Genomic DNA, 26,697 nt, shown 5'->3' with positions numbered 1-26,697 from the left:
AGAGAATCTTTATCTATATGCTCTTTTGAAATTTTGCCACATTCATTAAAAACAAACAAACAAAAACCCCTATATTTTAAAAGAAAGTGAGCCTGCAGCTGCTTTTCATCCCTGTTTGGTAATGAAGCAAAGTCAAAGGCAAGCAGAGCTGGAATCAGAAACAGGTAACTGATGACATCATGTGAGTGCCTGGACCCTGCTGTTTCCAGCTACATTCCAGTCATGTGAGCCTCGCAGTCTCCTTTCTGGCTGAAGTCTGAGCTGTGTCAGCAAGCGTCTTGACCTCCAGGTCCATCAAAGATCATGATGGGTGCTTTTTTTCCCCTCTAGCTTTCTTGGGGTATTATTGGCAAACACACTGTGTTTTTTGTTGTTTTTAAATAATATGTTTTTATTTCTCTGATAATTTAAAAAATGTGAACATCCTGTAATTCAGTCACAGCCTTTACTTCCAAGTGACTTCTTCATTGGGCCTCAGTTCCCTTTTAAATAAGAGACTTGTTCTGGAAGGCAGTTAGCTTTTCATCATTCTTTCTTCTAGCTAACATCCAAAGACAAATCCCACAGGGACAAGTATATATACCCAGCGGTCACACACAATTTGAAATAAGCTCATCATGAATGCTGTGGCCTCAGAGCCAACAATGACCCCATGACCAGGGGCAGTGGCAACCACCCCATGTTTTAATGATCTCTTTTCCTGTGTATGATCATAGCTCCTGGTGCCAGCATGGTGCCTGGTATTGGAGAGTGAAAGAGGCCTCATTTAACAAGTAAGGAAAATGAGGCCCAAGGAGAAAGCCATTTGCCTGAGGACATTGTGCAGACAGGGACAGCTGGGACCAGAACCCAAGACCTCTGGTTGTCAGGCCAGATCAGCTGACTCAATTCAGAAAGCATTTAATAGCGGGGCTTGTTTACCCCAGTGAATTTCTAATGAATGGAAGGCTGCAGAGTGAGGGCATGGGGCCAAGAGTCTCCCAGGCTCCCAGTCCCGGGAGACCCATCTGCCTACATTTGTCCTGCTCACACTGGGCCCCAGTGAGGTTCCCCTACCACCCATGCCCACACTTCTCTGCTTCCCAGGGGCCTGAGGCCTGGGCCTGCCCTGCTGCAGTGACAGGGGCTGGCTCCCTGGCCACACTGGTAGCAAGTGATCAGGGCTTCACCAGCCCAAACCCTTCCTCCCCAAACAGGTGCCTAGGAGTCCACCAGTAGCAATCCATTTGCCTGCTATGCTGGGTTCTCCTTTAAAACACTTCTTGCTGAGACAGTGGTTCACCATCATTCATTATTCATTTGCCTGCCTGGTTTCTGCACTGTGCTTGGTACTTGAGCAGGGAGAATGACATGGATTGAATGTTATCACTTTATGTATGTATACTATGTTTTATACAAAAAAAAATTTTTAATGAGACATCATTCTATATATGAAAAAGAAAAAAAGACTAACCAGTTAAAAAGAGAAAAACCCATCAGGGTATTTCTTTGAGCCTAGGTTTCCCCAATGTAAAATCAAGATGGTACCTACCTCATAGGATTGTCACGGGAGGTATTTATAACAACGTTATAACAGCAACAACATTGGAAACAGCTAAAAGCTAGTCCTTGAGGAACTAGTTAAATAAACTGGTGAGATTTCTGGTTAAACATGGAGCATTTGTCTTCTCTGCTGTCCAAAACTTAACTGAATAACAGAAGAGGAGTCACAGAAGCATATATCTACAAGGACGTAAAGACCAGGAGAGAAAACAGCCGTGGAGAAAAAGATTTCAACAAGGCTTTGGAGGCTGGACGATGGCCTAAGGGTGGTGACAGACCGAGCAGGATACCATGCCCGAAGATCCTAGAGGTCCCCAGACCCCAGGTCAGAGCCTGGCTGAACACAGGGTGGCCGAGAGCCTGTGTTCAAAGTGTTGAGACCCCCGGGGCTCCCTCCCCTCTCACACCTGAGTCACATACACCACCCCTCCGCACGCCCATTTTTGGGAGGCTTTGGACTTGGGGACCCAAGGTGCAGCAGAGGTGAGGCTTAAAGCTAGAAAAAGAAACCCCCACTCTGCTCTAGATCCCCCCCCCCCGCAGCACACACACACGCAGGGCAGGGATATGGAATAGAGGATATTTTTTTCAAAAAACTGAAGGGCCTTGGAGAAAGCCTGCAACCTGTCAACATTTGGGAGTCTGCAGGAAAAGACTTCCACTGTCCTACAGCAAAGCCAACAGTCAATGAATGCTCTCTCTCTCTCTCTCTCTCTCTCTCTCTCTCTCTCTCTCTCACACACACACACACACACACACAGCTTTCACTTAACCTCTTGGTGGCTCCCTATTAACCTATTAAATATTAATAGAGAGTCAACAACCAGCATTCAAAGAAAGCCTCCAAAATGAAAGAGAGGCTCCTCCCATATATTAAAAAAGAAAGAAAGGCCATCATAGAAATCTGGAAGAAACAGATATTAAGCACAAGGAGGAAAAACAATCTTTAATTGGAAAGTTTAAAAAAATGGCAAGGGAAACTCAATACATATAGACTGTTAGCATTTGTAGTTTTAAAGAGAAAAAAAAGTTTCCATGTCTATATCGGTCTCTGCACCAGTCCAGTCGTTCAGGAAGATTTGCAAGACTGGAGACAGCAGCTGTGTGGAGCAGGGCTCCTGGGTGACTCAGAACAAGAGTTCGCTGTACATTCTCTTCTACCTTTTGAATTTTGGTGGTTCCCTAATACCTAGTTTAAAATGTAATACTGAATTTTAAAAATATATATAATTATTATCCTCAGGGAGATGAGAGAAGATACTGCATTTTGGAAATTAAAAAAAAATCAACATCCATCTTTATTTAAGGATAAAGAATAGTAGAAAAAAATAGGTAAATATATATAACAAAAAATGTTTTTTTTTCCCAAAAAGGAGAATACAAGAAAACTTTCAGAAAGTAAAACAAAAAGACAAATGAATTGGAGAGTGTCCAAGGGAACCTCAGATTTATGTTGAAAGTTTTAATGTTTTTTGAGGAGAATACAGTCATATTATTTGTGTAATTAAGACACTGAGCTCAGGTAAAGCACCTTGTATACAGTAGGTACCTGGTAGTCTCTCTTCCCTCCAGGAGCCCAGGGCTTGGCAGGCAGCCCCTGGAGCCTTCCAGATTAGAAGGCAAAGCCAGACATCACAGGGTTTGAATAGCTGATGCGATGATGGTGGAGCTAGCCCCATGGTCCCCATTCCAGGCAGCATTCCCAGAGGCATGCTTCTGCTCCTAATTAGAAGGCCTCTTCTTTACATGCTGTGTTGAAGGACACACAAGCTCTCTGAAATTAATTACTAGTTTGGTCAGGTGTGACTCATGTGGATGGAGCAAGTTCATGCGTCAGTGTGGCAATGACCCGGCCCCTTTCCACAGCAACTTCTAAGTCAGTTGTTAAAAGAAGAAAAAAACAGCAAGAGAAAACCTTTGGGTTTTCTCCACGTCCTTACATGAGAATCACTGGAGGTGCTTGTTAGAAGTGAACTTGAGTCCCCTCCCACATCTTTTGAATGAACCTTGGGGGTGGGGCCCAGAGATTCAGCTGTCAACCCCAGAAGCTGGTAAATATAGAAGCCAGGATCTCAGTTATGCAAATATATTACTTTTCTTTAGTTCAGTTTATCTCTATTTTCTACGATTACCTGCTTGCAGAAAACATTCTCTTAGTCATTTTCAGGTGAACTCTGTTTCCGCACCCACCCCTTCTCCTGCCTCCACTATTGATCCAAATTTGAGGAGTTCCTTAGCACCATAGCATAGGTGGGGCGGCTGGGGAGGACTGCTCCGTGAGAGTCCTCTATTGGTGATAAATCCTCCTGGGTTTCCCACCTCCGTGGATCATATGTGCTCTCATTTCTTTTCTGCTCCTGCTGCCTCCAGAATCTGAGAGCAGTAGCAATGTGCCAGCTTTCCAAGCCACACTCCATGGCCTTGCCTCCCCTAATTTATTCTGGGTTCTGTCCCTTCCACATCCCCCCAGACTTGGCCATGGAGGAATGAGGATCACTCCTAAATCCCTGCCTAACATCTTGTCTGGTCCTCCAATAGCTTCTTCCCTGGTAGTGTATAGGGTGGTGGGGCGGGGTGGGGGTGGGGAGCTCTGCCCATTTGTACCTCTTTCCAGCCTTACCTGTCTTAGACCCAGACACTGGGACTTTTGAACTTGAAAGCTTGGAATCTGGCATCTTTGTTCTCTGGCTAAAAAGCACAGTCGTCTCAGGGCCAAAAAGCAAGAGCTAGCCCCCCTACAGCGTCATCTGAGACCATCAGGGAAGTTGCTCTTTTCTTCCTTTTCACAGAGGCTGAGCCACCCAGACATTCTGTGTCAATGCAAAAGGACCAGGGAAGTGGCTGCTCCTAGTTGGGGGAGGGAGCTTAGTGATCCTATCTTACATCTGCTGAGTCCCCACACCCAACACACACTCCCTGTTCACTCACCTCCCCCAGACAGCTGGGAAACAACACCTCTGGTGACAGAGCCATTCCCTGGCTTCTGCTGGGAGGGGGTGGGGTGCTGCATGGGGGAGGCTGTCACACCCGGAGGCCCTGGGAAGCCTGGGTGGGGGAAGAAAGAAGCCAGCTCCTGTTTGTCTAGGAGACCAAAGCCAACAGCCTCCTCTGCCCCTCTTCCAGGGATGCGGTGAGCACTCCTGCCCCAGAGCCACCAGGCCTTTCCTAAGATGCCTCCTTCTTCACTCTTGAGGCTTGTCTTGACCCACCCCACTGGACAGGTAGCTCACTTGTTCCCATCGTCTTCCTGTGAGGCCAGTCCTACTGGGAATTAGTGGGGTGGATGTGTCTGCTGCTGTGTCTGTTTAGAGGACCAGTCAGGGATGGAAGGGGCCGTGGATAATCTCCTACCATGTCACAGATCAAGCCATTTAACAAATACACATGTAGTACCTAAACATGTAATATATGTTGGGTCCAGAAACAGGACAGGAGCTGTCCAAGGTCACACCTATGAGGCCAATCCGCCCAATGTGCCTGGGTACTGCAGATGCCGCCCTTGCCTACCACCTGTCCTTCCCCCCAAAGAAAAACCGAAACAAAATAAGCAAAACTGCTGTCCATTTGCCCAGGCCCTGTGCCTCGGGTCAGAGGCTGAGTCCTCCTCCTGCTGTGAGCTTACCCAACTCCAGGGCAGAGCTAGGTAGGTTTTGACCTGTCTGGAGCCATGTGAATCAGCCCCACAGGGCAGTCCCCTGCGCTTCTCCTGGGGTCCTAAGCTCGCCCCACCTCAGTCAGACCTAGCCTGCCAAGGACCCCCTGGTCTGAACCCCAGCTGTGAGGAGGTGCAGTTTCCACACCGCCGTTACTTGACTGGGGGGAGGGGGCGGCTTCTACTTCTTTTCTTCCTAACCTCAGCAGCCAGGGGCCTCAGACCTCCCTTGAGACATCCACCTGAGGGGCGAGGGGTTGAGGACAAACTACCACCAACCCATGTCAGCAGCAGGGTCCCGGCTATCCGCATAGCCCCGGGACCTGTACTTGTCCTTCTGATTTCCCACCCCCTGCCCATTCCCAATGCTGAAGGCGGGTCAACTGGGGCCTGGGGCAGGCTGAAACCTGGGGCTAGGTGGGTGCGGACCAGTTGATGGATTTTACTGAGGAGGACATGTTTGGGGCTGAGGGATACCCTTAGGGGCAGAAGAGAAGGCGCGGGGGCGACGGAGAGGGCTGTGGTCAGACCCGGTTGGCGGGCGGTGGGTGTGGGGCAGCAGTGATCGTGAGGTTTGGGGCTCGCGGGCGGCGCGGCGCGGAACCCGCCGCTCGGTGGGCCGCTATCCCCGCCCTGCGCGCCCCGCCCCCGCGGCTCGGCTGCCGACTAGTCGGCCGCGGCGCCCCGCCCCCGCCCGCAGTGCCCGGATGTGGGTGACGTGCGGCCGCCATCTTCCCGTCCCGGGCATCCAGCGCCAGTCGGAGTCAGCGCGAGCCGCCGGTGCTGCCGCCATCACTGCCGCTGCCAAGTCCTCCGCCCGCAGCCCCCGCCATGTGAGTCGGTCGCCCGCGCCGACTTGCCCGCTCTGGCCGCCGCCCTTGGGCCGGGGCAAGGCCCAGGGTTCGCCTTGCGCTCTGCGCCCCGCCGCGTGCGCCCCGCGGCCAGGCCGGCGCCCGTGACTGCGCGCGGGCGGCGGGAGAGCCCCGCGTCCCGGGCTGGCCGCGCGGGCGCTGGCCTCGGGAGGGAATGGACCTGGCTTCCACCCGCCCCGCCCCTGTCATCGCTGCTGTCGGTCATTTCGGGTCCAACCTGGACCTTGTCTGTGAGGTCGCCCTCATTTGACGGGCGGGGAAACTGAGTCCCGGAGTGGGAGGGGGCCTCACTCAAGGTCACGCAGCAACTCGCCTGCGGGCCGGGACGGAGGTCAGGGCTCCCATCAGGTGGCCTTCCTCGCGGGAAGGAGAAAGGGAGGGAGGGATGGATGGACAGGAGGATGGGCGGAGCCCTGGCTGCGGGGCCGAGGGTTCCAGGCCCTGAGTCTTAATCAGACCCTGCCCCTCAGGTCGGCTACCGCTGCCACCGCCCCCCCTGCCGCCCCGGCTGGGGAGGGAGGCCCCCCTGCGCCACCTCCAAACCTTACCAGTAACAGGAGACTGCAGCAGACCCAGGCCCAGGTGGATGAGGTGAGTGTAGGGGATGTGAAAGGCAGTGAGAAGGACCCTGAGGGTTGGTAGCCGGTGTCGGGGCCCATCTGGGGTTGAGGGTGACAGCAGTTTACGCTAATGAGTTTGGGGACAAAATCATATCATTCCCTGTCCCTTCAGCCTGCACTTGGAAAGGCCCTGGGGTGTTAGTCAGCCTTGCAAGCTTGGGGTGTTTCAGCCTGGGTGGGTGTGCTCTGGTGACGGGCAGGCTGCTTGAGGCTTGGTAAATAGAAGGTGCTGCTACGCTATCTGAGATGTTTGGCTACCAGCATGCCCCTGATGTGTGCTCCTTGCATGTCCCTACGCGTGCTAGGTATGTTCTGTGTTTGTCCTTGGCGTGTTAGCCAGGCCACATCAGGGTGCATATTCCATATGTGGGGTCATGGTCGAGGAGTGTCCTTTAAGGTGGGCCTTGGCACACTCCCCTGCCTTGTGGGCTCCTCCCCCAGGTGGTGGACATCATGAGGGTGAACGTGGACAAGGTCCTGGAGCGGGACCAGAAGCTGTCGGAGCTGGACGACCGTGCGGATGCACTGCAGGCAGGGGCCTCCCAGTTTGAAACAAGTGCAGCCAAGCTCAAGCGTAAATACTGGTGGAAAAACCTCAAGGTAAGGGTGGAGACGGGCAGGAGGGCAGTAGGAGGACTGGTTGGTGAATGGGTATACCATGGTTTGTCTCACTGACCCTCTCCTCTCACCCCCAGATGATGATCATCTTGGGAGTGATTTGCGCCATCATCCTCATCATCATCATCGGTGAGTAGGGTGGGAGTGGTTAGAGCCCTTTTTTGGAGAGGTTTGCCCTTTGGATCTGGGTCTTAAAAAGGTCTTAATCTTGTTTTTGCTATTCAGCAGAAAGCGAATATGCCTGCCAGTGGCAGTTCTGAGTCACCTAGATCCCAAAACCTTGATGTTGTTTAGCTTGCAATTTGCCTGGTTCTGGGCAATTTCTGTTAAGATTTTTGGAAATAGGAAAGCTACTGGATCCCCACTGCTCCCTTGAGGACTCTTAGGGCCTAAAGCCCAGTCTGGGAATCCTGGAATGGGGAGTGGGAAAGCAGGACAGACCCAGGGGCTTGAAGAAATGGTTAGGAAGCCAACACCCTATTGTTTGAGAGCTGTCATCTCAAAGGCCCAGAGGATTATGGGTCTGTGGCCCCAAGGCCATACTGTGGAGTTGAAGAGATCTTGGAACCGACCTGTCCAGCTTCCTTGCTTTACAGATGGAGGACCTGAAGCCAAGAGGGGAAGGGACATCAGCCACCTGGGAGGTGGGGAAGGTGGGAGCAGGGCCGGGCCTGACACACTGCTTTCTCTCTTTCTCTTTCTCCCCTCTCCCTCTTCTTCCTTCTGTTTTCCTTTCTACAGTTTACTTCAGCTCTTAAACCCCTGAGGAGCCTGCCCTGCCCAGAGAAGGGCCTCTCCCCCTACCCCCAGCCGCTCCTTCACCTCTCAGCCATATCTTCCAGCCCCCTTCCCCTGGATCCGTGTGTGTGTGTCGTGTGTGTGCCCCCTTGTAAATAGCCAGCTGTTATTTATACATATATAATATTATATATATTTGGTCTGTTTGTAGTTTTATTACTAGAAGATTTTTCCGGTTGTCCTTAACACCCCTTCCTAAAGATCCCGTCACCTCATTTCTCTTTTCCTTCTTCCCATTCCCTCTCTTCCTGTCCAGCCCCAAATCCGTTCATTTGCATCTGCTATGCAATAGTCCCTCTTCCTCTCCTCCTTCCCTTGGATTTAGCTGATCATTCCTCCCACCCTGGCCTTCCCCATACCTCTACCCCCTACAAAAAAGACAAAAAACTGTCCAGGGCTCCCTAGGTGCATCTTCTTTGCATCATTGGGAGGCTCTGAGACTGGTTCCTCTTGGTCCTAAGAATCCCAAGGTCTTCTGGGAGCTTCCAGCATGTTAATTAGCATTTATTTGCATACTGACATCCCTTTTGGTTTCCCTTTTTTTTTCTCTCATCACTCTTCTGTTCTTTCTTTCAGTCTGTTTCTTTTTTACTGAGTTAGTCCCCGTTGGTCCTTGTATCACACTTTCATTTGCATGACATTACTTGCAGATGGTGGGGAGCCTGGGGTTTTGGGGAGCCAGGCTATTCTGGCCCCCCAAATTTGCCCCCTCCTAGCCCCTCTAGTCCAGTTTGCTTCCCCTACTCCCATTTTCCAAACCTCTTGTCCTTCCTTTCCCTCCCCCCAGCTGGTGTGTAAGTGTCTTGGAGTTCAGTGTGTTATGATGGACCAATAATTCTGCCACTTGGAGCCTCTCCCCACATTCCTGCTCCCCAGTTTTCACGTGGGGCACACAGTTGACATTCCCATGGGGTCTCCCTCCCTCCCATCTGCCTGATCTGCTGCCTCCTCCTCCTCCCACCAGGAGAGTCGAGGGGTTGGCCACAATCTGATCTCTTTTGGGAGAGGTGGCTACCAGTGTGTGAGGGGTCATCACTGCCTTGGGGAGGAGTTGGGCAGGGCAGAGAAATCCCCCTAATTCTTGCCTGAAATCTCTGGCCCCACCCCTGCTGGAGGTTAGACTGAAAACCCTCCTCCCTAATTTGGGGGGTATTGCCCCATCACTGCCCAGCTCCTCTGACTGCCCCCTCTGAATTCAGGGCGGGGGTACTAGACACTGCCAATGTGTGTATGGGACTTGCTGGAAGATGTGGATTCTTGCCCCTCTCCAGGGCGGTCAAACCCAGAGAGAGCTGTCTCCTCCTTAGGTGAAGTGATAAAGGAAGGGTCTCATTTTTTGAAAATGGCACAATTTTAGGGGTCTGAGGGTGCAGTCCCTTAACTTGCCACTGGAGGGGACCCCTTGAACTCTTTCTCCCCCCCCCCCCCCCAAGGTTTCTGTGTGGAGGGGGAACGGGGAGATCTAAGCTGTGGTATGAAAGGGTAGGGAGAGATGCTGGGGGTGGGGGTGCTGTGTTCTAGACCCCCCCATATTATCCCAGTGTCCCCTGCCCCCCCTTCCCTCACCCCATGCCCCCAATTCTGTGGCGCATCCAGATTGTGAAAATGTACAATAAATGTGTAATGAGTAACCAGGTGGCGTCTCTTCTAAGATCTTTCCTTAACCAGTGGGAAGGGTATTGGATCTGCAGGTTAAACAGGAAGGTTGAGAAGATACATCTGGAAGGGACTAAGCTTTGCCAAGAGGCTTGACCTTGGGCAGGGCAAAGTGTGATACCCAAAGTGGCCACGATGGGGCACCAGTAGTAGATAATAGGAAGTGTTCATGATCCTAGAGTCTCAGCCTGGTGCACCCCGAGGTCTGGGCTTCACAGCTCTCCCCCCTTTCCCTGCGGGCATGCTCCTGCTGTTTATTGGACGCGTTTCTACCCCTTGATTTAACTCGCAGGTGCTCTGCAGTTGCTCCCGTGGTCATTACTCCTAGGCGAAGTAGGACAGCTGTAAAACATTTCTCCCCCTTTGTGTCTAGCATAGTACCAGCATCCAAAAGGGATTAATAAATACTGAACAAAATGGCTCAGAGAGACCCAGCTGAGTGTGATGTGGAGCTGGCTTATAGATGGCCTGCCACCCCCTGCACTGTGTTGTCCAACTGTTGATTCTAGATCCCACATTGAACTCCCTTAATCTTCAGCTCCATGATGCCCCACTGCCCCTTACTTGGCACCCTAGCATCCCTGCTCGCAGGCGCTTCAACAGTGGGTGGTGTGTTAACTGAGCTCGAGAGGGCCCACTTTTCTCGGCTGCAGCATGAGGATTCAGCACATCAGAAACTTAGTGTTTCCCAAACTTGTCAGCACTGAAGAATTACCATGAATGCTATTTAAAATGGATTTTCAGGCCCCTTCCCTGGAGATTGACTCAGCAATTGTAACAGACCCAGTTGATTTTTTTTTTAACCTTGGTGATTTAATAAGGTGTCTAATTTAGAAAAAATTTTTTGTACAATTTACAGTTTGGTCCTACTGATAATGTTTTTTATAATTAGGTACACAGTCATAATGCCCACCATCTGTTGAGGCCTTACAATTTTTCCAAACTGCTTAGGGCCTTTTCGAGCTTCATCTACTGAATCTTTTAGAGGTTTAGAGTTCCCGTAGGTCCTAGGACCCAACTTTATAGTATCAGGGACCTGGGTTCAAATCTTGACCCCATTACAAACTAGTGTGATAATCCGGATAGATTATGTAACCTGTCTGGATCGCGGTCTCATTTGTGAGGCGGTGGGAAGGAAGTGGGTGAGCCGCCGCCTCCGGGATTGTGAAAAGCGCATAGCCTGGCCCACAGAAAATAATCTGGGAGGTGGATATCGCCATCATCGTCATCGTCGTCATCGTTATGCGGCACTGAGATCTGAAGACCGCTTAACTTTACGGCTCGCTTGCACCTTCCAGCTTCAGGGAGCTTCAGAAACTGGGTTCCGGAGTCCCAGCGCGGAGGGTCTCTTGTCACTCCCGGAACACCTCACAAAGAGCCCCCCACCAAAGCCACCGCCGCTCACATCTGCGCCTGCGTGCAGGTCACGCTCCCTGCGCCTGCGCAGACTCCAGAGTCGGGTAAACGTGTCGTCAAGGAAAATCCCCAGCCTCTAGGTAAACAAGTTGCCGCGTGAGACCGCCCGCACGTGTCCTCTACAGCTCCTAGCCCTATCAGCCTATGAGAAAATCTGAGGAGCTGGACTGGAGTTTGCGTCACCAATTCAGGCAGATCGGGGATGCTGCTACAGCCAATGGGAACTTCTGATGTGGATGGAGGCGTGACTTTCTACCAGACGTCCAATTGACGCGCTAGGGCGGCCCCACCCGCACGTGGATCTGTCACTGCTGGTTGGCATGCTGACCAATGAGAAGATGACGGCAGTGGGCGGTGCCATTGGTGGCTGGGCGGGGGCTGGGCGCCCGCACGCGGCGCGGGCATGGGTTGGAGCCTTTAGGCCAATAAGATTGAGGGGCGTGGCATCTGGCTGGTGGGCGGGCCTGGAGGAGCGAGTCCAAGTGTCCGGATGCTTGTTGGGAAGAAATTGGGCTGTGCGTGCACGCCGAGCGGTGAGTGCTCCGGCATTGGGGTAGAGGAGCGGCGGTCAGTATGGGTTTTTCTATCAGGAGGGGTTTTAATGCAGTGCGGTGACGGGGATCGTGCGAATGCGTGATTGCTGCTGTGGGAGCTGTGATGGTTGCGGTGAAGGTGAATAGGAACCGCGAACTCAACTCCAGAGGAGTACTGACATCAGATCTCTCACCGCTCTACAGTACCTGGACCCCTGATTGCTGGGGGAAGGGGCTTAGAAGCATCAGCGAACTGAGGGAGCTAAGACCTCTGCTCCCAAGGAGTACGGGGGGACAGGACCCCTGACAGCAGGTGGGGGTCGTTCCAATGGGTGGCTGCTGTTTGAGGAGGTGCCTTAAGCACTTGAAAGAGGCAGGGGTTCGGAGGCTGGAGAGAGGCCCTGGTAAGACAGATGGGAGGGTACCAAAGGGTTGACATGGTGATTTGAGAAAGGGTGGTGTGATGGTTTGTGTGGTCCTGAGCCAGTCATATCACGGCTCTGGATGTCTTTCTCATGTGTAAAGGGGAGGGGTTGGGCCTAGGAGCCATCCTTGAGAGTAAAGGTGAGGTAGCAACTGTTGGATCTTGAGAGAGAGGATGCAGATTGGCTGTGCATGTGTCTCCCTGAGCTCCTGGAGGTGAGGAGGCACCAACAGGATGTTCTGGTATCTGTACAAGCAATCCGGCCTGTGGTAAAGTGACCTGCGGTAAGGTGGAAGAGTGAGAAAGTGGGGTTCCTAGGAAATCTGGGGCTATTGGCTACTAGGGTGATCAAAAGGACTTTGTGAGCATGTAAAAACTGGGACTAGGATGATTTGAAGTGTGTGGAGAGTGCAAACTGAATGTCCCAAGGGAGAGGAGGAGTTGGATGGAGTCTATTTGAGGCACCAAAGTAGAATTAGCTGGATATTTGAGAGGCCCAGGTTCCCCAGAGCTGGTAACACCTCACAGGTTCCTGAAGGATAGAAGCTAAAATGACAAGCCATTATCAGAGCTCAGATTTGAACTCTGGGCACTATTTGTTAAAGAGCCTAAGAACATATTATGGACCGTTTAGGCAAGTTAAGTAACTTCTGAGCCTTAGCTGCTCTTGTGGAATAGGGATAATGATTCCCATGCTACAGGATTGCTCTGAAGATTATATATGAGATAATGTATGTAAAGTGCTCAGCACAATCCCTAGTTCATGTCTTTACCTTTTTTAAGCTAAAAAAATGGCTGTAGGGTGACAAAATAACTGACAGGGTGAAAGATTGTGGTTGGGAACTATTCTCAAGTTTTTCTGCAAGTTTTGGTAACTGCCTTCTCATTTCCTTCTTCCTGTGTTCTTTTGGTCTCAAGGCACCAGCCCCAAAGCCTCATTCCTCCCTTTTTTCCCTCTCCCAAGATCCAGGCACCACGCTGGGCCACTTGCTCTGTCCCAGTTCAATTTCCTCATCCTAGACTCATGCTCCTCCCTGCCCTTCCTCCCTCTCTCTGCTGTCATAATAACAAGAGATTCAAGCTCTGAAGGAGGCCTCTGGGAAGGAGCAAAGGTGCGTGTTCTCTTGCAGAACCTGGGCCTCCAACTCTGGGACCCGGCCAGCAGATGTGTACAGTCCAGGAGAAGGGGAAAGCGAATGCCAGGAGTTGTAGGAACCGGCTGAGGGGAGGGCGGATGCGAGTCTCCAGAAGAGAGCCGGGCCTGGGGTGGGGGAGAACCCCTTCCTCCTAATCCTCTCTCCAGGAATCCCTGGCTTTGGGACAGGACGGGTGTCGTTGGGTTGGGGGGGGGGCGCCCAGGCTGGGTGCATGGCCTGGGTCACCAGCCAAAAGAACACGATGTTCCCAAGTGCGCTGGCCGCCGCCCTCCCGGGCTGGCTGCCTCCCAAACCGCTGCCTCTCCAGCCTCCCTGCCCCACATTCCCCGGCTGCCTCGCCCCGCCCCCTTCCTCCGCTTTGACGTCACCGCTGTCTCCCGCCCCCTCTCCTCCATTGACGGCAGCAGGGCCTGGTTACTGTGGGGACCGTGAGGCAGGATCCCGGTCAGGGCCTTGAAAACCGGTGGGGGCTGCTGGGGCGCTAGACCCTTTTGTCTATGCGAAAGAAAAATATGGAGGTGGAGGTGGGAGAGCAAGGACTGCTTGTGTCAGGGGAGATCACATCTAAAGTCCTGGGATCGAAGAAAAACGATATTTCTAGAGAAGAGTTGTCTGAAAAGGAGACAAGGGACCGGACACAGCGTTTGAGTTGGGGGTACATTTCAAGGAGAGACAAAAATCCAGTCTCCTGAATCCTTTGTTTCCTGTGTTTATTTTGTTTTGTTTTGTTTGTTTGTTTGTTTTTTGGTTATTCTATAATCTTCCTGTGTCCAGCTTTTCCACAGAGCCCTTGCCCTGCCCACCCCCGCACCCTCCATGGGGAACACTTGTTAAGGAAAGCTTAGGCCACGTGACAGTGAGGGGCGTGCACTCACAGCTGACTATGTCAGCATCAGCTTGGGGGCCTCTTCACTTGCCACCCACGTTTCCAGGGAACCCAGAGAGGAACTACTCATCAGTCTTGGATGGAGGAGGGGGTCTGTGTAACCACAACTCTCCGGGCCCATGGTAGTACTTTATTCCCCAAAATTAGGATTCAGTGTTCTCTTCTTCGCCTCTTAAAAAAAGTTTTTGTTTTTGTTTTTTTTTTTTTAATAATTTCCAGCCTCTTCTACATTGCTGAGGTTCCTCCTCCTCCCCCAGCTATCGTGTTTATTTTTGTTTTACAACAAAATCACATGTTTATTGGTCACCTACTGTGTGTCATGTTCTGTCCTGCGGGCTGGGGAATACAGTGAAGGAGACAGATGATGAAGTCCTTGGCTTTCTCTTCTAGCAGTGGGGATCTGAAGCCCTTGCTACCCCACCTTCCTCTGTCTAGTGTCTCTTCTCTCAGCCACCCCCTTTGTTCCCCTGCAGCCCTGGCTTCCTGGCCCCTACTTTTGGGCAGCCCTAACTGTGGGTGGCTGCATCCTCAGAAGAGAAGAGTCACTACGTAGGCTGCCCGGAGACCTTTTCTCTGATTGGCCACAGAAGCACCTGCCATTGTTTCCCTTCACAGCTCCTGCTGGCTCTGGCTGTCCCTTCCATTGTTTGCATCCTCCCCTCAACTCCACAACCCCCCTTATATGTGGACCCTCGATTGCCCGCCTGGCTGTCCGTAGAATTTGAAGTGTCAGAGAAAGGGGTTGGGTAAAATGGCTTTATTATGCTGACAAGGCTGGGGAGGGGGAACCCAGGAAAGGCCAAGCTGGATTTCTGTTTCCCCTTCTCCTCCCAGGGGTCAGCCATGTCATCCAGGTCCACTTCCTAAAGTCTGCATTCTTTTTACCCACCCCTGGCAAGATCAAGGTGTCCTATTCTGCAAGACGGGTCAGTTCAGAAAGTGGACCACCCTTAAACACTTACTGTGGCCCAGGTATTTTCCCGGAAGAGGGGCAGTTTACCTCCCCTCCCCTCCCTTACATTATTAACTGTGCAAGGCGTACTGCGCCCATTGGCTGGGCAGTGGTATCTGAGGCCCCTTAGCCCAGCGCCAGCACCCAGATCCACGTGCGCCCGTGTGTGTGACACAGCCCTGACCTCAGGGGGGCCAGTAGCCAATCGGGCGCCGGGACGAGATCCCCAGCCAATCGGGGGCGGGCCTGCGGCTCTGCCGGCAGGAGGCCAATGAGGGGCAGAGCTTGGCGTTACGCAACCCGCCTCCTGGCCCCGCGGAGCTTCTACGCGGCTGCGGGCTGCGACGGCAGCGGGCAGCCGTCCGGAGTGCGCTCGGGCGGCCAGGTAAGGATTTCCGCAGCCACCTGGGGCGGCTCTTCGGCCCGGAGCCGGACTGCTGCCACTTCTAGCCTGAGGGGCAGCTTTCGGCCCGGACGCTTAGACGGCACACCAATAATCCGCCTTTCTTGCCGTTGTCCACCCTCTGCCCCTGGAGACCTAGGTGTTCCTGGCAACCCTGCACTGGGCGTCCTCACTCCTGACCCGCCTACCTTACCTCCAGTTTTGCCCCCGGCTCCCATTTCTCCCAGCCCGACACCTGATCCTCAGCAGGCATCCCCCCTGCTGCCTTTGTCACTCGAGGGTGCCGGGTTTTGCCCCGGCTCCAGGACCCCTTCTGGCTTTCCGCGCTCCCCGCGCTCCCCCTACAATCCCTGGCCTCCCGCCGGCCGTGATGTCAGTCCGATTCGGGCTGGAACATCCCGTTCCCGGTGCTAGTTCCTGCTGTTGGCCACAGCCTTCCCTTTTCTCCTAAAGCTCAGAAAATGCTTTGGGGTTGGGGGTGTGGTTGGACGGGGAGTAGGGGAAGAACTATCCCCTGGCTGTTGTGCGTCTTTCGCTCAGAGCTGAATTTGCTCCGGTTGGGGGAGGTGTTTGGGGGTGGGGTGCACAGAAAAGGAGAGGACTGAGGAGAGAGGATTCCTGGGTTCCTGACAATGGCAGGTGCCGGCTTCAGTCTTGGGGGTCGGGAGAGGATGCAGGGTCTGGAAAAGGGAAGCTGTGTTGTCGTGACTATAATGGTTGGGATCTAGGCTAACGTCAGGCAGGTGGGCTTTTTCTCGGAGGGCGGTGGTGGTTGTTTTGCCCTGGGGAGCAAGGCCAGCTCCTGAAACCCCTATGGCCGCCCCTCTTCTTACGGCTCCCCGATCCTTTGGGGACTCGGGATGTAGTAGGGGTGGGCGACCACTGGTCGGGCTTGCCAGTGTGGGAGTGGGTCGTTCCCCGGCTTCCGCCGGGAAATGGGGGAGGGGTCGCCCCTCCCGCCCTCTTGTGGGCTCTCTGGCAACCGCTGAGCTCAGCTGCTGACGTCGGTTTCCCTGGCGACCGCGGCGGCGGCGGAAGCGCGTGGTGGGGCCGCGCATGTCCGCGCGCATGTGCAGCGGGGGTGTCGCCGCCCCCAGATAAAATTAGCCCAAAGGCCTAAATATAGGCGGCTACAGGCTCACCGCCTGCTGTGAGGCCTTGAAGTCCCAGGCGGAGTAGGGGCTTGATGGGAATTTTGGGATGGGAAGTGTCTAGGCTTTGGCCCACAGTCGTAGTTCTAGTCGTCTGCTTAGGTTCTATTTACTCAGGCCTCCCTGGGAGACGATGTGTGGGTAGGACCAAGAGAGGCCCTTTCCCACCTGCGGTCCCCCTATGGGGACAGGAAGCAAATTAGCCTGGGTCCCAGGAGTGGGGGCCGGCAGGAGAGGGTCTGGGTGAAGCCTGCAGGTACTGTGAAGTTACTGCCCAGCTTTCTCTAAGTTCTCCTTCCTGGTCTCCCTCTTCAGGTTCTGGCTGTGATAGAACTTCTCAACCTTCTGAGGCTTGGGTCGGCCACCTCACTCCCCCAGCTAGGCCACCCGGTCCCTTTGTGCATCCGTGGTGGCCCCTCCACCTTACCTGTTCTCCTCCTGTCCTCCCCATGGTCCAGATATGAGCGGCCCCCTAGAAGGGGCTGATGGGGGAGGGGACCCCAGGTCGGAGGAACCCTTTTGTCCCGGAGGCTCCCCATCCCCTCGGCCTCCACAGCATCGACCTCGTCCTGGCCCCAGCCTGGCTGATGACACAGACGCCAACAGCAATGGCTCCAGCGGCAATGAGTCCAATGGGCCCGAGTCCAGAGGTGCATCTCAACGGAGCTCACATAGCTCCTCTTCCGGCAATGGCAAGGACTCGGCCCTGCTGGAGACCACTGAGAGCAGCAAGAGGTGTGTATGGATGTGTGTTGCAGGTTCTGGGAGTGGTCTTGTGTGCAAGCTAAGCTGGGAGACAAGCTCACGCTGATGGACATTTCCCCCTCACCTTGGGCCCTGTTGTTTCTCTCTTAGCACAAACTCTCAGAGCCCATCCCCACCCAGCAGTTCCATTGCCTACAGCCTCTTGAGTGCCAGCTCAGAGCAGGATAACCCGTCTACCAGTGGCTGCAGGTTTGTGGGGTGAGGGCTGGAGGAGAGGGCTGGGGGCCATGCTCTGGGGCTAATGCCTCTGTTCCCTCTCTCCCTGTGGGCCCTGCAGCAGTGAACAGTCAGCCAGGGCAAGGACCCAGAAGGAACTCATGACGGCACTGCGGGAGCTCAAGCTTCGGCTGCCACCAGAGCGCAGGGGCAAGGGCCGCTCTGGGACCCTGGCCACGCTACAGTACGCACTGGCCTGTGTCAAGCAGGTGCAGGGTGAGTGGTGCTTCCTGGGAGGCAGGTCCTGGGCTACTGTTGTGGGACAGTCTGCCACTAAGTGCTCCACTGCCCTCACTTTGCAGCCAACCAGGAATACTACCAGCAGTGGAGCCTGGAGGAGGGTGAGCCTTGTGCCATGGACATGTCCACCTACACTCTGGAGGAGCTGGAGCACATCACATCTGAATACACGCTTCGCAACCAGGTTGGTGTGGCCCCCGCCTCTGCATCCCGACGCACCCCTGGCCCACTCCCACAGTTCCTGAACTTGCCTGTCCTCACTCTCTTTCCTAGGATACCTTCTCCGTGGCTGTCTCCTTCCTGACAGGCCGCATCGTCTACATTTCTGAGCAGGCAGGGCTCCTGCTGCGTTGCAAGCGGGATGTGTTCCGAGGCACCCGCTTCTCAGAGCTCCTGGCTCCCCAGGACGTGGGCGTCTTCTATGGTTCCACTGCCCCATCTCGCCTGCCCACCTGGGGCACTGGGGCCTCGGCAGGTGAGGTCCCCAGATGCTTGGGGGAATCGATGAACAGTTCCGGGAAGCTCCTGCCATGAGGGCCCAGGGACCCAAGCTTTTCCTTGCTGGGTTTTTCTCAGCCCAGGGAGGGGGTGAGGAGCTGTGGCTCACTGCCTTCTTGGTCTGTCACAGGTTCAGGCCTCAAGGACTTCACCCAGGAGAAGTCTGTCTTCTGCCGTATCAGGTATGTGGGCCATGGCCTTGAAATGGAGGGCTACTGACCCCTCATTGAGAGTCCCTAATGCCTCTTTCTCTTTTTCGCTAGAGGAGGTCCTGACCGGGATCCAGGGCCTCGATACCAACCATTCCGCCTAACCCCGTATGTGACCAAGATCCGGGTCTCGGACGGGGCCCCCGCACAGCCGTGCTGCCTGCTCATTGCAGAGCGCATCCATTCTGGTTACGAAGGTGGGCAGGACAGGGGCCTGGCCTGGCTTGGGTAGGAGGAAGGGCGCCTCTCTAGGCTGAGGATAAAGCGGGACATGAGTCTGAGAGACATAACTCAGGCTCTTAGAATTCTGGAATAGGGAAGATACTGTAAGGATGAGATTTTGCATCCTTCTTTAGAGCTTCATCTCTGAGCTAGGAGAGGGCAAAGAAGAGTGCCTTGGTTTTCAGTTTTATTACTGGCATGGGGCACAAGGATGGTCCAGACTGACTTTATAGGTCAGAGAGCCCAGGCAGAGGTGTGGAAAGGACTGCCAGCCAGCCTGGGCCCCAGACAGTGTGGAGGGCTGAGGAGCTGGACCATTCTGGATGAAATCTAATGGCCACGCTTTTTGTCTTCAGCTCCTCGGATTCCCCCCGACAAGAGGATCTTCACCACACGGCACACGCCTAGCTGCCTCTTCCAGGATGTGGATGAAAGGTGAGGGCAGGACCTGGAGGAAAAGGGGATGGTCAAGGATGAGGCCTCGGCCACACTGATGCCTCCTCTCTTTTCAGGGCTGCCCCACTGCTGGGATACCTCCCCCAGGACCTCCTGGGGGCCCCAGTGCTCCTTTTCCTGCATCCTGAGGACCGACCCCTCATGCTGGCCATCCATAAGAAGAGTGAGTTCCTCTCATCCTGCTCTCCCTTCCCCCTGTCTCCAGGGCTTCCTAACAGCTGCCCTGGTGGTCTTGTCTCTTACTGCTTTGGTCTTCTACATCTCTGGGTCGGGGGTGGCCCTCCACCTTGCTCATCTCTCCATCCCACTGACCTTCACCTCATTCTCATTCCCTTCAGTCCTGCAGCTGGCTGGCCAGCCCTTTGACCACTCCCCTATCCGCTTCTGCGCCCGTAATGGGGAGTATGTCACCATGGATACCAGCTGGGCTGGCTTTGTGCATCCCTGGAGCCGTAAGGTGGCCTTTGTGTTGGGCCGTCACAAAGTACGCACGTAAGTGGGTCTTGCCTGGAGCCGGCATGAGGGGTGGGACATTGTGGAGGAGGCAGGGCTTGACTCACCCTTCCTTACCCCGCAGGGCACCCCTGAACGAGGATGTGTTCACCCCCCCAGCCCCCAGCCCCGCTCTGTCCCTGGACCCTGACATCCAGGAGCTCTCCGAGCAGATCCACCGGCTGCTATTACAGGTAAGGGTTGAGGGGGTGGCTTGGGAGATGAGGAAGGGTAGGGACCAGGGTGTTAGACAGCTAACCTGTTGCTCTCCCTGCCTCAGCCTGTGCACAGCCCCAGCCCCACAGGGCTCTGTGGAGTCGGCCCTGTGACTTCCCCAGGCCCTCTCCTCAGCCCTGGCTCCTCCAGTGACAGCAATGGAGATGATGCTGAGGGACCTGGGCCTCCTGCCCCGGTGAGTTTCCCTCTCCCACCTCACCCCTCTAACCTCCTGTTCCCTGGTCCTCAGAGTCAGCATTGCCAATCCTATAGGAGCCCTGCCTCGTCCACCTCCTTTTCCTTCTTGTCCCGCTCACATCGTGACCTCCATGCGTCCCCACTGGGGCGTTTTCATTGCACTGTGCCCTGAGCCCGGCCAGGCACCCCTGTGCTGCCCACTGCCTTGCTCTGTCCCACAGGTGACTTTCCAGCAGATCTGTAAGGATGTGCATCTGGTGAAGCATCAGGGGCAGCAGGTTTTTATTGAGTCCCGGGCCAGGCCTCTGCCCCGGCCCCGCATCCCTGGTGAGTTGGTGACAGTGTGGGTGAGGAGACCTGGGGGTCCCCTGACCTTCACCCCAACCCAGAGGAGCTTTTCTCCCCTTGGCCCAGCTACAGGTACATTCAAGGCTAAGACCCTTCCTTGCCAAGCCTCAGACCCAGAGTTGGAGGTGGCCCCTGCTCCAGTCCAGGCCCCACTAGCCTTGGCCCCTGAGGAGGCTGAGAGGAAAGAAGCCTCCAGTTGCTCCTACCAGCAGATCAACTGCCTGGACAGCATCCTCAGGTACGGCCATCCTGGCTTCTCCTCCTACTTGGGCCCTGGCCCCACCCCACCCAGGCCTTGCCCTCACGTTCTCTGGTGCTTCTCCAGGTACCTGGAAAGCTGCAACATCCCCAGCACGACCAAGCGCAAATGCGCCTCCTCCTCCTCCTGCACCGCCTCTTCAGCCTCCGATGACGACAAGCAGAGACCAAGCCCTGTCTCTGTGGGGACCAAGAAAGGTGAAGGCACTCATTTGCGGTCCTCGCACTCTGGCCCTGTGTCTCTACACTCCTGCCTTTGGGCTCCACTCCACTCTGCTACCTCCTCCCAGCCTCAGATCTTCAGACTCCTCTCTACCATCAGTCCGACCCCACCCCTTCGCGGGTTTCCTCTCCTAGCCTCCCAATGGGGTAACTGGCACTGTTTCTCTGCACAGATCCGTCGGCAGTGCTGTCTGGGGAGGGGGCCGCCCCTCGGAAGGAGCCGGTGGTGGGAGGCACCTTGAGCCCGCTCGCCCTGGCCAATAAGGCGGAGAGTGTGGTGTCTGTCACCAGTCAGTGTAGCTTCAGCTCCACCATCGTCCATGTGGGAGACAAGAAGCCCCCGGAGTCGGGTATGGGTGTGGTTGAGGGGGCAGTGCCCGGGCTCCACTGGGTCCCGCAGCCAGAGCTCCCTCCCGCCTGCCTTCTCCCGCCCTCTGTCCCCTAACGGAGAGGAGGAGGCCTCTGTCTTAGCTCTGGGCTGCCACTTCTTGCTCTCCACCCTGCCCGCCAGCCTTTGCCACTTTGTCTGTCCCCATCCTGCTTCCTGTATTCTGTCAGTTCACACAAAACCTGGGGTGCAGGTTTCAACCTTGAGGTGCTGACCACAGAGGGTCTGAAGGTGGCACTGTTGAAAATCACTGAAGGGTCTTTGGGCCTTGACCTGGAAAATGAGTGAGGGAAGGGCGAGGGGTGGGCTTCCCTTCCAGGGAGAGTCATGGGGGTGTCGTCCTAGAGCTGTGCCACAGGAGGGACCTGAGTACCATTTCTTATCCTGAAACAGCTTCACACGGAGAACAGGGCTCAGAGCCAGTCCTTGGTGGGCAGGCCGCCAGGAGATGTACATGAGGCCTAGGCTTGGCTGTGGGGCAGAAGCCAGGGGTTTGGCTAAGCTGTTGGATGTGGAAGGTGTGGTGTAGCTGTGTTAACCCCGAGGTGATTCTGACCTGTTCCTCCTTTTATCTTTCTCAGACATCATCATGATGGAAGACCTGCCTGGCCTGCCTCCAGGCCCAGCTCCCAGCCCAGCCCCCAGCCCCATGGTAGCCCCAGACCCAGCCCCAGATGCCTACCGCCCGGTGGGCCTGACCAAGGCTGTGCTGTCCCTGCACACGCAGAAGGAGGAGCAGGCCTTCCTCAGCCGCTTCCGTGACCTCAGCAGGCTGCGTGGACTCAAGGGCTCCTCCACGACTCCCTCAGCCCCTGGTGAGTGAGGCAGCCATGCAGCACTCCCTGAGCCTGCCTAGGGACAGGTCCTCTCTCCACTGGGCTGGGGTCCAGGCTGCAGCCGGCGGAGCACAGCCTGGGGGCTGGCACTGAGCCAGGCAGGCGAGGGTGCTCTGCTCCAGGTCAGCCACTCCAGGTCCAGCCTGGGGGCAGGGGCAGGAAGTGTGCTCACTCAGGACTCTTGTGTCATTGATTAAGAGATCTGTGTGGCAAGGAGGGCTGGGACAACTCCGGGTGGGGTCAGGGCTTCAAGGGCGGATGGCAGCCCTCCAGGTGCCTGAGGGAGGCCCCCTGCAGGCGGACACGGGACTCAGGATTGGTTTTTCCTGCCCACCTCTTCGCTCCATCGTGAGCGAGGCAGAGCACGCCCCAACTAGCAGGAGGATCGCCCAGGCTGGCAGTGCCTGTGGGAGTTTGGCAGATGGACAGGAGCCACCTGCCCTTTCATCCAAGGACCTACCCTGCCTCCTCCTGTCTGCCAGCATGCCTCTGTCTTCTGCACACCCCCAACATGACCTCTCATGTAACCTTTCCTTTCCCCAGTTTCTTTGTCAATAAATCCCCTATCTCTGCCGCCTGTGATTCTTTCCTGAAGGTTTCCCCCACCTCCCCACAGTCTTCTCTGTTATGTGTGGGCCTGGAGCCAGACTCTCTGTAGGGCCTTCACCTGCCCTCTCCTTGGCTCCCTGATCAGAGTGGCAGAGCAGTGGGCCTGGCAGGGGCACTGACCCCAGGTTGAGGTCCTTGCTAACCCTAGTCTCTCCCCACAGGCTGCCACCATGGCCCTGCACCCCCTGGCCGCCGACACCACTGCCGATCCAAAGCCAAGCGCTCACGCCACCACCAGACCCCCAGGGCTGAAGCCCCCTGCTATGTTTCCCACCCCTCTCCTGTGCCCCCTTCTGCCCCTTGGCCCCCACCACCGACCACCACACCCTTCCCAGCTGTGGTCCAGCCCTACTCCCTCCCAGTGTTCTCCCCCAGAGGAGGCCCCCAGTCTCTTCCTCCTGCCCCCACCTCTGTGCCTCCTGCAGCTTTCCCTGCCCCTCTGGTGACCCCAATGGTGGCCTTGGTGCTCCCTAACTATCTGTTCCCTACCCCATCCAGCTATCCCTATGGGGTATCCCCGGCCCCCGCCGAGGGGCCTCTCACTCCTGCCTCCCACTCCCCTTCTCCACCCCTGCCTGCACTGCCGCCCAGCCCTCCCCACTGCCCGGACTCTCCACTCTTCAACTCGAGGTGTAGCTCCCCGCTCCAGCTAAATCTGCTGCAGCTTGAGGAGCCCCCCCGTGTTGAGGGGGGTGCTGTCACAGGGGGCCCTGGGAGCAGTGCTGGGCCTCCGCCTCCCAGTGAGGAGGCTGCTGAGCCAGATGCCAGACTGGTGAGCACTGACCCCTCCCCATGCTCTTCCCACCCCCACGTGGCCCTCCCTACCCTTGCTCCTGCCTTTGCACTTCTTCCCACGCCCACCTGTCTGGTGTCTCCAGAGGATGGTGTCATGGGGTGGGAGACCCCAGCTGAATTTCTGGAGGAGGCAGAAATCCGCTGCCTCATCTGTGAAGTGGGGACAGTCCTGTCTGTCTGACAGGTGGCGAGGACATCCCAATAACTTCTGAGAGCGCATCTGCCACTTGGAAAGGGTCCAGCGTCACATCCCTACTCTTCGCCAGCTCTCTTCTCACTCATCTTGGCCCCACTGTCATGGAGTGGGAAGAGACCACTTGGGTTGGGTGCCCCAACCAGTGGCAGCAGCTGAAGGGAAGCCTCAGTGTTGATCCCTTAATCCCTCCATGTCCCCCCTTCCTCCTCCCCTCCTTCCCCTCCTCCAGGTGGAGGTAACTGAGTCCTCCAACCAGGATGCGCTCTCGGGCTCCAGCGATCTGCTGGAGTTGCTGCTGCAGGAGGATTCTCGCTCTGGCACAGGCTCTGCTGCCTCGGGCTCTTTGGGCTCTGGCTTGGGCTCAGGATCTGGGGCAGGCTCCCATGAGGGGGGCAGCACCTCAGCTAGCATCACACGTGAGTACTCCCCACTCCACCCCTTCCCAGGGTAGGACAGGACTAGGGAGTTGGGAGGCCAGGCCCCACCTTAGCTGAGCAGCCTGGGCCCATGCCCTGCTTCCTAAGCCCAGTGGGCTGGACCTGTAACCTTAAGGGAGGCTTGGTGGGGAGCCTGTTGGCCTGACTCTGTTGGCTACCCACCCTCTACCTACAGGCAGCAGTCAGAGCAGCCACACAAGCAAATACTTCGGAAGCATCGATTCTTCCGAGGCGGAGGCTGGGGCTGCCCAGGCCAGGGCTGAGCCTGGGGACCAGGTCATTAAGTACGTGCTCCAAGATCCCATCTGGCTGCTCATGGCCAATGCTGACCAGCATGTCATGATGACCTACCAGGTACCCTCCAGGTGAGGAGTTTGAGAGACATGCTCTGCCTCCCTTTCAGAAGAGTGGGGAGGCCGGCCCACCCTCAGTCCCCAGCTAACTTGAGGTTTTCTTTCTGGATGTGGCTCTGCCCTGGGGTTTTCTTGTTCTATCCCCCGCCCCTTGGAGGCCCGTCATTAGTCCTTCTGAGGCTGAAGGCAGCTTTCCTGGTCTTGGAAGGCCTGAACTCCCAGAGCACCGGTTCAGGGGAGGAACATGAGACAGTGGGTAGGGAGTTGGAATGGGGGAAACATACCATCCTTGTGGGCTCTGGCCCCAGCTCCCATTCTCTGCCTTCCAAACCCCTTCCTGGAGCAGGGACGTAGCCTCTGTGCTGAAGCAGGATCGGGAGCGTCTCCGGGCCATGCAGAAGCAGCAGCCTCGGTTCTCGGAGGACCAGCGGAGGGAACTGGGTGCTGTGCACTCCTGGGTCCGGAAGGGCCAGCTGCCTCGGGCCCTTGATGTGATGGTGAGAGGACAAATCTTGGGCTAGAAGGGAGAAGAAAGAATTGAGCTCAAGTTGAAAGGACAGAGGCTAAGGGCTGATCCCCTCACTGCCCTGGGTCATTAATTCTGAAGGATGTTAATTCTAGGTTTCCTGCTAGGTTATACAATGTTAAACCACGTGAGCTTTTGTAGACCTTTTCTGGGCCAGTTCTGTGCTTATGTACATTGTGACTGTCCCATACAGCCTGGGGTCTGGATACAGGGTACAATGCATTTTCCAGTCTTGTTGACCCCATGTACCTCCACGTGGACTCGTGTTTCTTGGGAGTACTTCAGAAGTATTCTTGGGCTGGGGAACAAGGGGAGTTGGGGTAGCAGGTCAGCAGTGAGAACCCTGCCTGACTTCCTCATCCTCTTTCTTCCTCCGAGGCCTGTGTGGACTGCGGTAGTAGCACCCAAGACCCTGGCCACCCTGATGACCCACTCTTCTCAGAAATGGATGGACTGGGGCTGGAGCCCATGGAGGAGGGTGGAGGCGAGGGTGGTAGCGGTGAGGGTGAGGGTGGAGATGAGACCCTGGCCCAAACTGGGGCCAGGGTCTCGAGCTCTCAGGACCTGGCCATGGAGGAAGAGGAACAAGGTGGGAGCTCATTCAGTCCAGCCTTACTTGCCACAGAAAATGGCACCAGCTAGACTATATTTTGGGGCCGCCTCTGGGAGTGCATGAGAAGCTTCCTTCTTCCATGTCCCGATTCTCAGAACTCAGATGTGGCTGGACCAACCAATAGAAAACTGCCCCAGCTTCTCCTGCTGTAGGGGGCAGGACCCCCATCACCAGCCCGGGATCCAGAGGCTGCCTCCGGCCTCTTAGGGAACAGAGAGAGGAACTCTTCAGCCAAGCCCAGCCCAGTGAAGCCTCACTTCCCATCCCTGGTGAGGAGTCCTTCCTTCCCCTGGACGAGGTTGCTGATAAGCTGCTGAAGTGGTCTCTCCAAGTCCTAGCTGAGCCGGAGTCCCTGTCCCCAAGGGTTGGGGCTGCACTTATTTATTGGGGGAGACAGCCCTCTCTCCCACCTCTTCCCCAGACGGGAGGAGGAGGGATTGAGGCCCAAGCAGGACCCAGCGGTCCAAACCCCTAGCTGCTCCAGGGTGGGGGAGGTTGGTGGACCATGGAGTCCCTGGTGCTGCCCCTCAGGTGGGACCCAGGAGTTCTCAGCTGTACCCTCTACCGATGGCATTTGTGTTTTTGATATTGTGTCTGTTACTATTTTTAATACAAAAAGAAAAAAAAATACCAGGACTTTGTGGAATGAAGTTTGGGGGTTGGCTGAGGGGCGCTTTTTGTGGGGAGGGGTGGTCCTGCCTCCTGGAAGGTTGTAGTGAGAGTGAGCCATTCCCTCCCCTGAGGACCCACATCCTTCTCCCCATACCCTTTTCAGCTCAGAGGCCTTGCTGAGCCTGCTAACTCTCCACCTAGTTCAAAGCCTACTCTGACCCCGAACATATCTCAGCTGATTCCGTCTGGCAAGGAGATGAGAGGCGACGTGTGGCTGAGGGCTTAGGCAGGCTGCAGCATGGGTCACTGGCG

At 55.5% G+C, this 26,697-nt stretch overlaps 2 protein-coding genes and 1 pseudogene across 9 annotated transcripts; 2 read left to right on the top strand and 1 right to left on the bottom strand.

Annotated features, from left to right (window-relative positions):
• Positions 1-445: 445 nt before the first annotated feature.
• On the bottom strand, positions 446-646 carry LOC116157678 (NADH dehydrogenase [ubiquinone] 1 beta subcomplex subunit 1-like; annotated as a pseudogene).
• Positions 647-5,903: 5,257 nt separating this feature from the next.
• On the top strand, positions 5,904-9,736 carry VAMP2 (vesicle associated membrane protein 2). 3 transcript variants are annotated; one of them, XM_031467690.2, is made up of 5 exons: positions 5,904-6,027; positions 6,537-6,657; positions 7,128-7,286; positions 7,382-7,433; positions 8,046-9,736. In XM_031467690.2, coding segments are annotated over exons 1-5 (351 nt in total). In that variant the 5' UTR covers positions 5,904-6,025; the 3' UTR covers positions 8,063-9,736. The 3 variants fall into 3 exon arrangements, with proteins under 3 accessions (XP_031323550.2, XP_031323549.2, XP_064351306.1); XM_031467689.2 differs by having other exon boundaries at positions 7,901-9,736; XM_064495236.1 differs by lacking the exon at positions 8,046-9,736 and adding an exon at positions 7,533-8,038.
• Positions 9,737-11,626: 1,890 nt separating this feature from the next.
• On the top strand, positions 11,627-26,403 carry PER1 (period circadian regulator 1). Of its 6 annotated transcripts, none has more exons than XM_031467677.2 (23): positions 11,627-11,707; positions 16,996-17,415; positions 17,536-17,634; positions 17,723-17,877; positions 17,964-18,085; positions 18,175-18,376; positions 18,530-18,581; positions 18,663-18,805; positions 19,187-19,265; positions 19,343-19,449; positions 19,625-19,778; positions 19,864-19,972; positions 20,059-20,190; positions 20,414-20,519; positions 20,613-20,778; positions 20,866-20,996; positions 21,194-21,370; positions 21,990-22,223; positions 23,015-23,625; positions 24,074-24,260; positions 24,457-24,646; positions 24,981-25,131; positions 25,539-26,403. In XM_031467677.2, exons 2-23 carry the CDS (start codon positions 17,141-17,143, stop codon positions 25,800-25,802), a joined length of 3,846 nt encoding a protein of 1,281 aa, XP_031323537.1. In that variant the 5' UTR covers positions 11,627-11,707; positions 16,996-17,140; the 3' UTR covers positions 25,803-26,403. The 6 variants fall into 6 exon arrangements, with proteins under 6 accessions (XP_031323537.1, XP_010994795.1, XP_064351303.1 ...); XM_010996493.3 differs by having other exon boundaries at positions 20,607-20,778; XM_031467675.2 differs by lacking the exon at positions 11,627-11,707 and adding an exon at positions 11,748-15,511 and having other exon boundaries at positions 20,607-20,778.
• Positions 26,404-26,697: the final 294 nt, after the last annotated feature.

Source organism: Camelus dromedarius, chromosome 16 (genome assembly GCF_036321535.1).
Source record: "Camelus dromedarius isolate mCamDro1 chromosome 16, mCamDro1.pat, whole genome shotgun sequence".
Taxonomy (NCBI): Eukaryota; Metazoa; Chordata; class Mammalia; order Artiodactyla; family Camelidae; genus Camelus; species Camelus dromedarius.
This window is presented reverse-complemented; position numbering and strand designations above follow the sequence as displayed.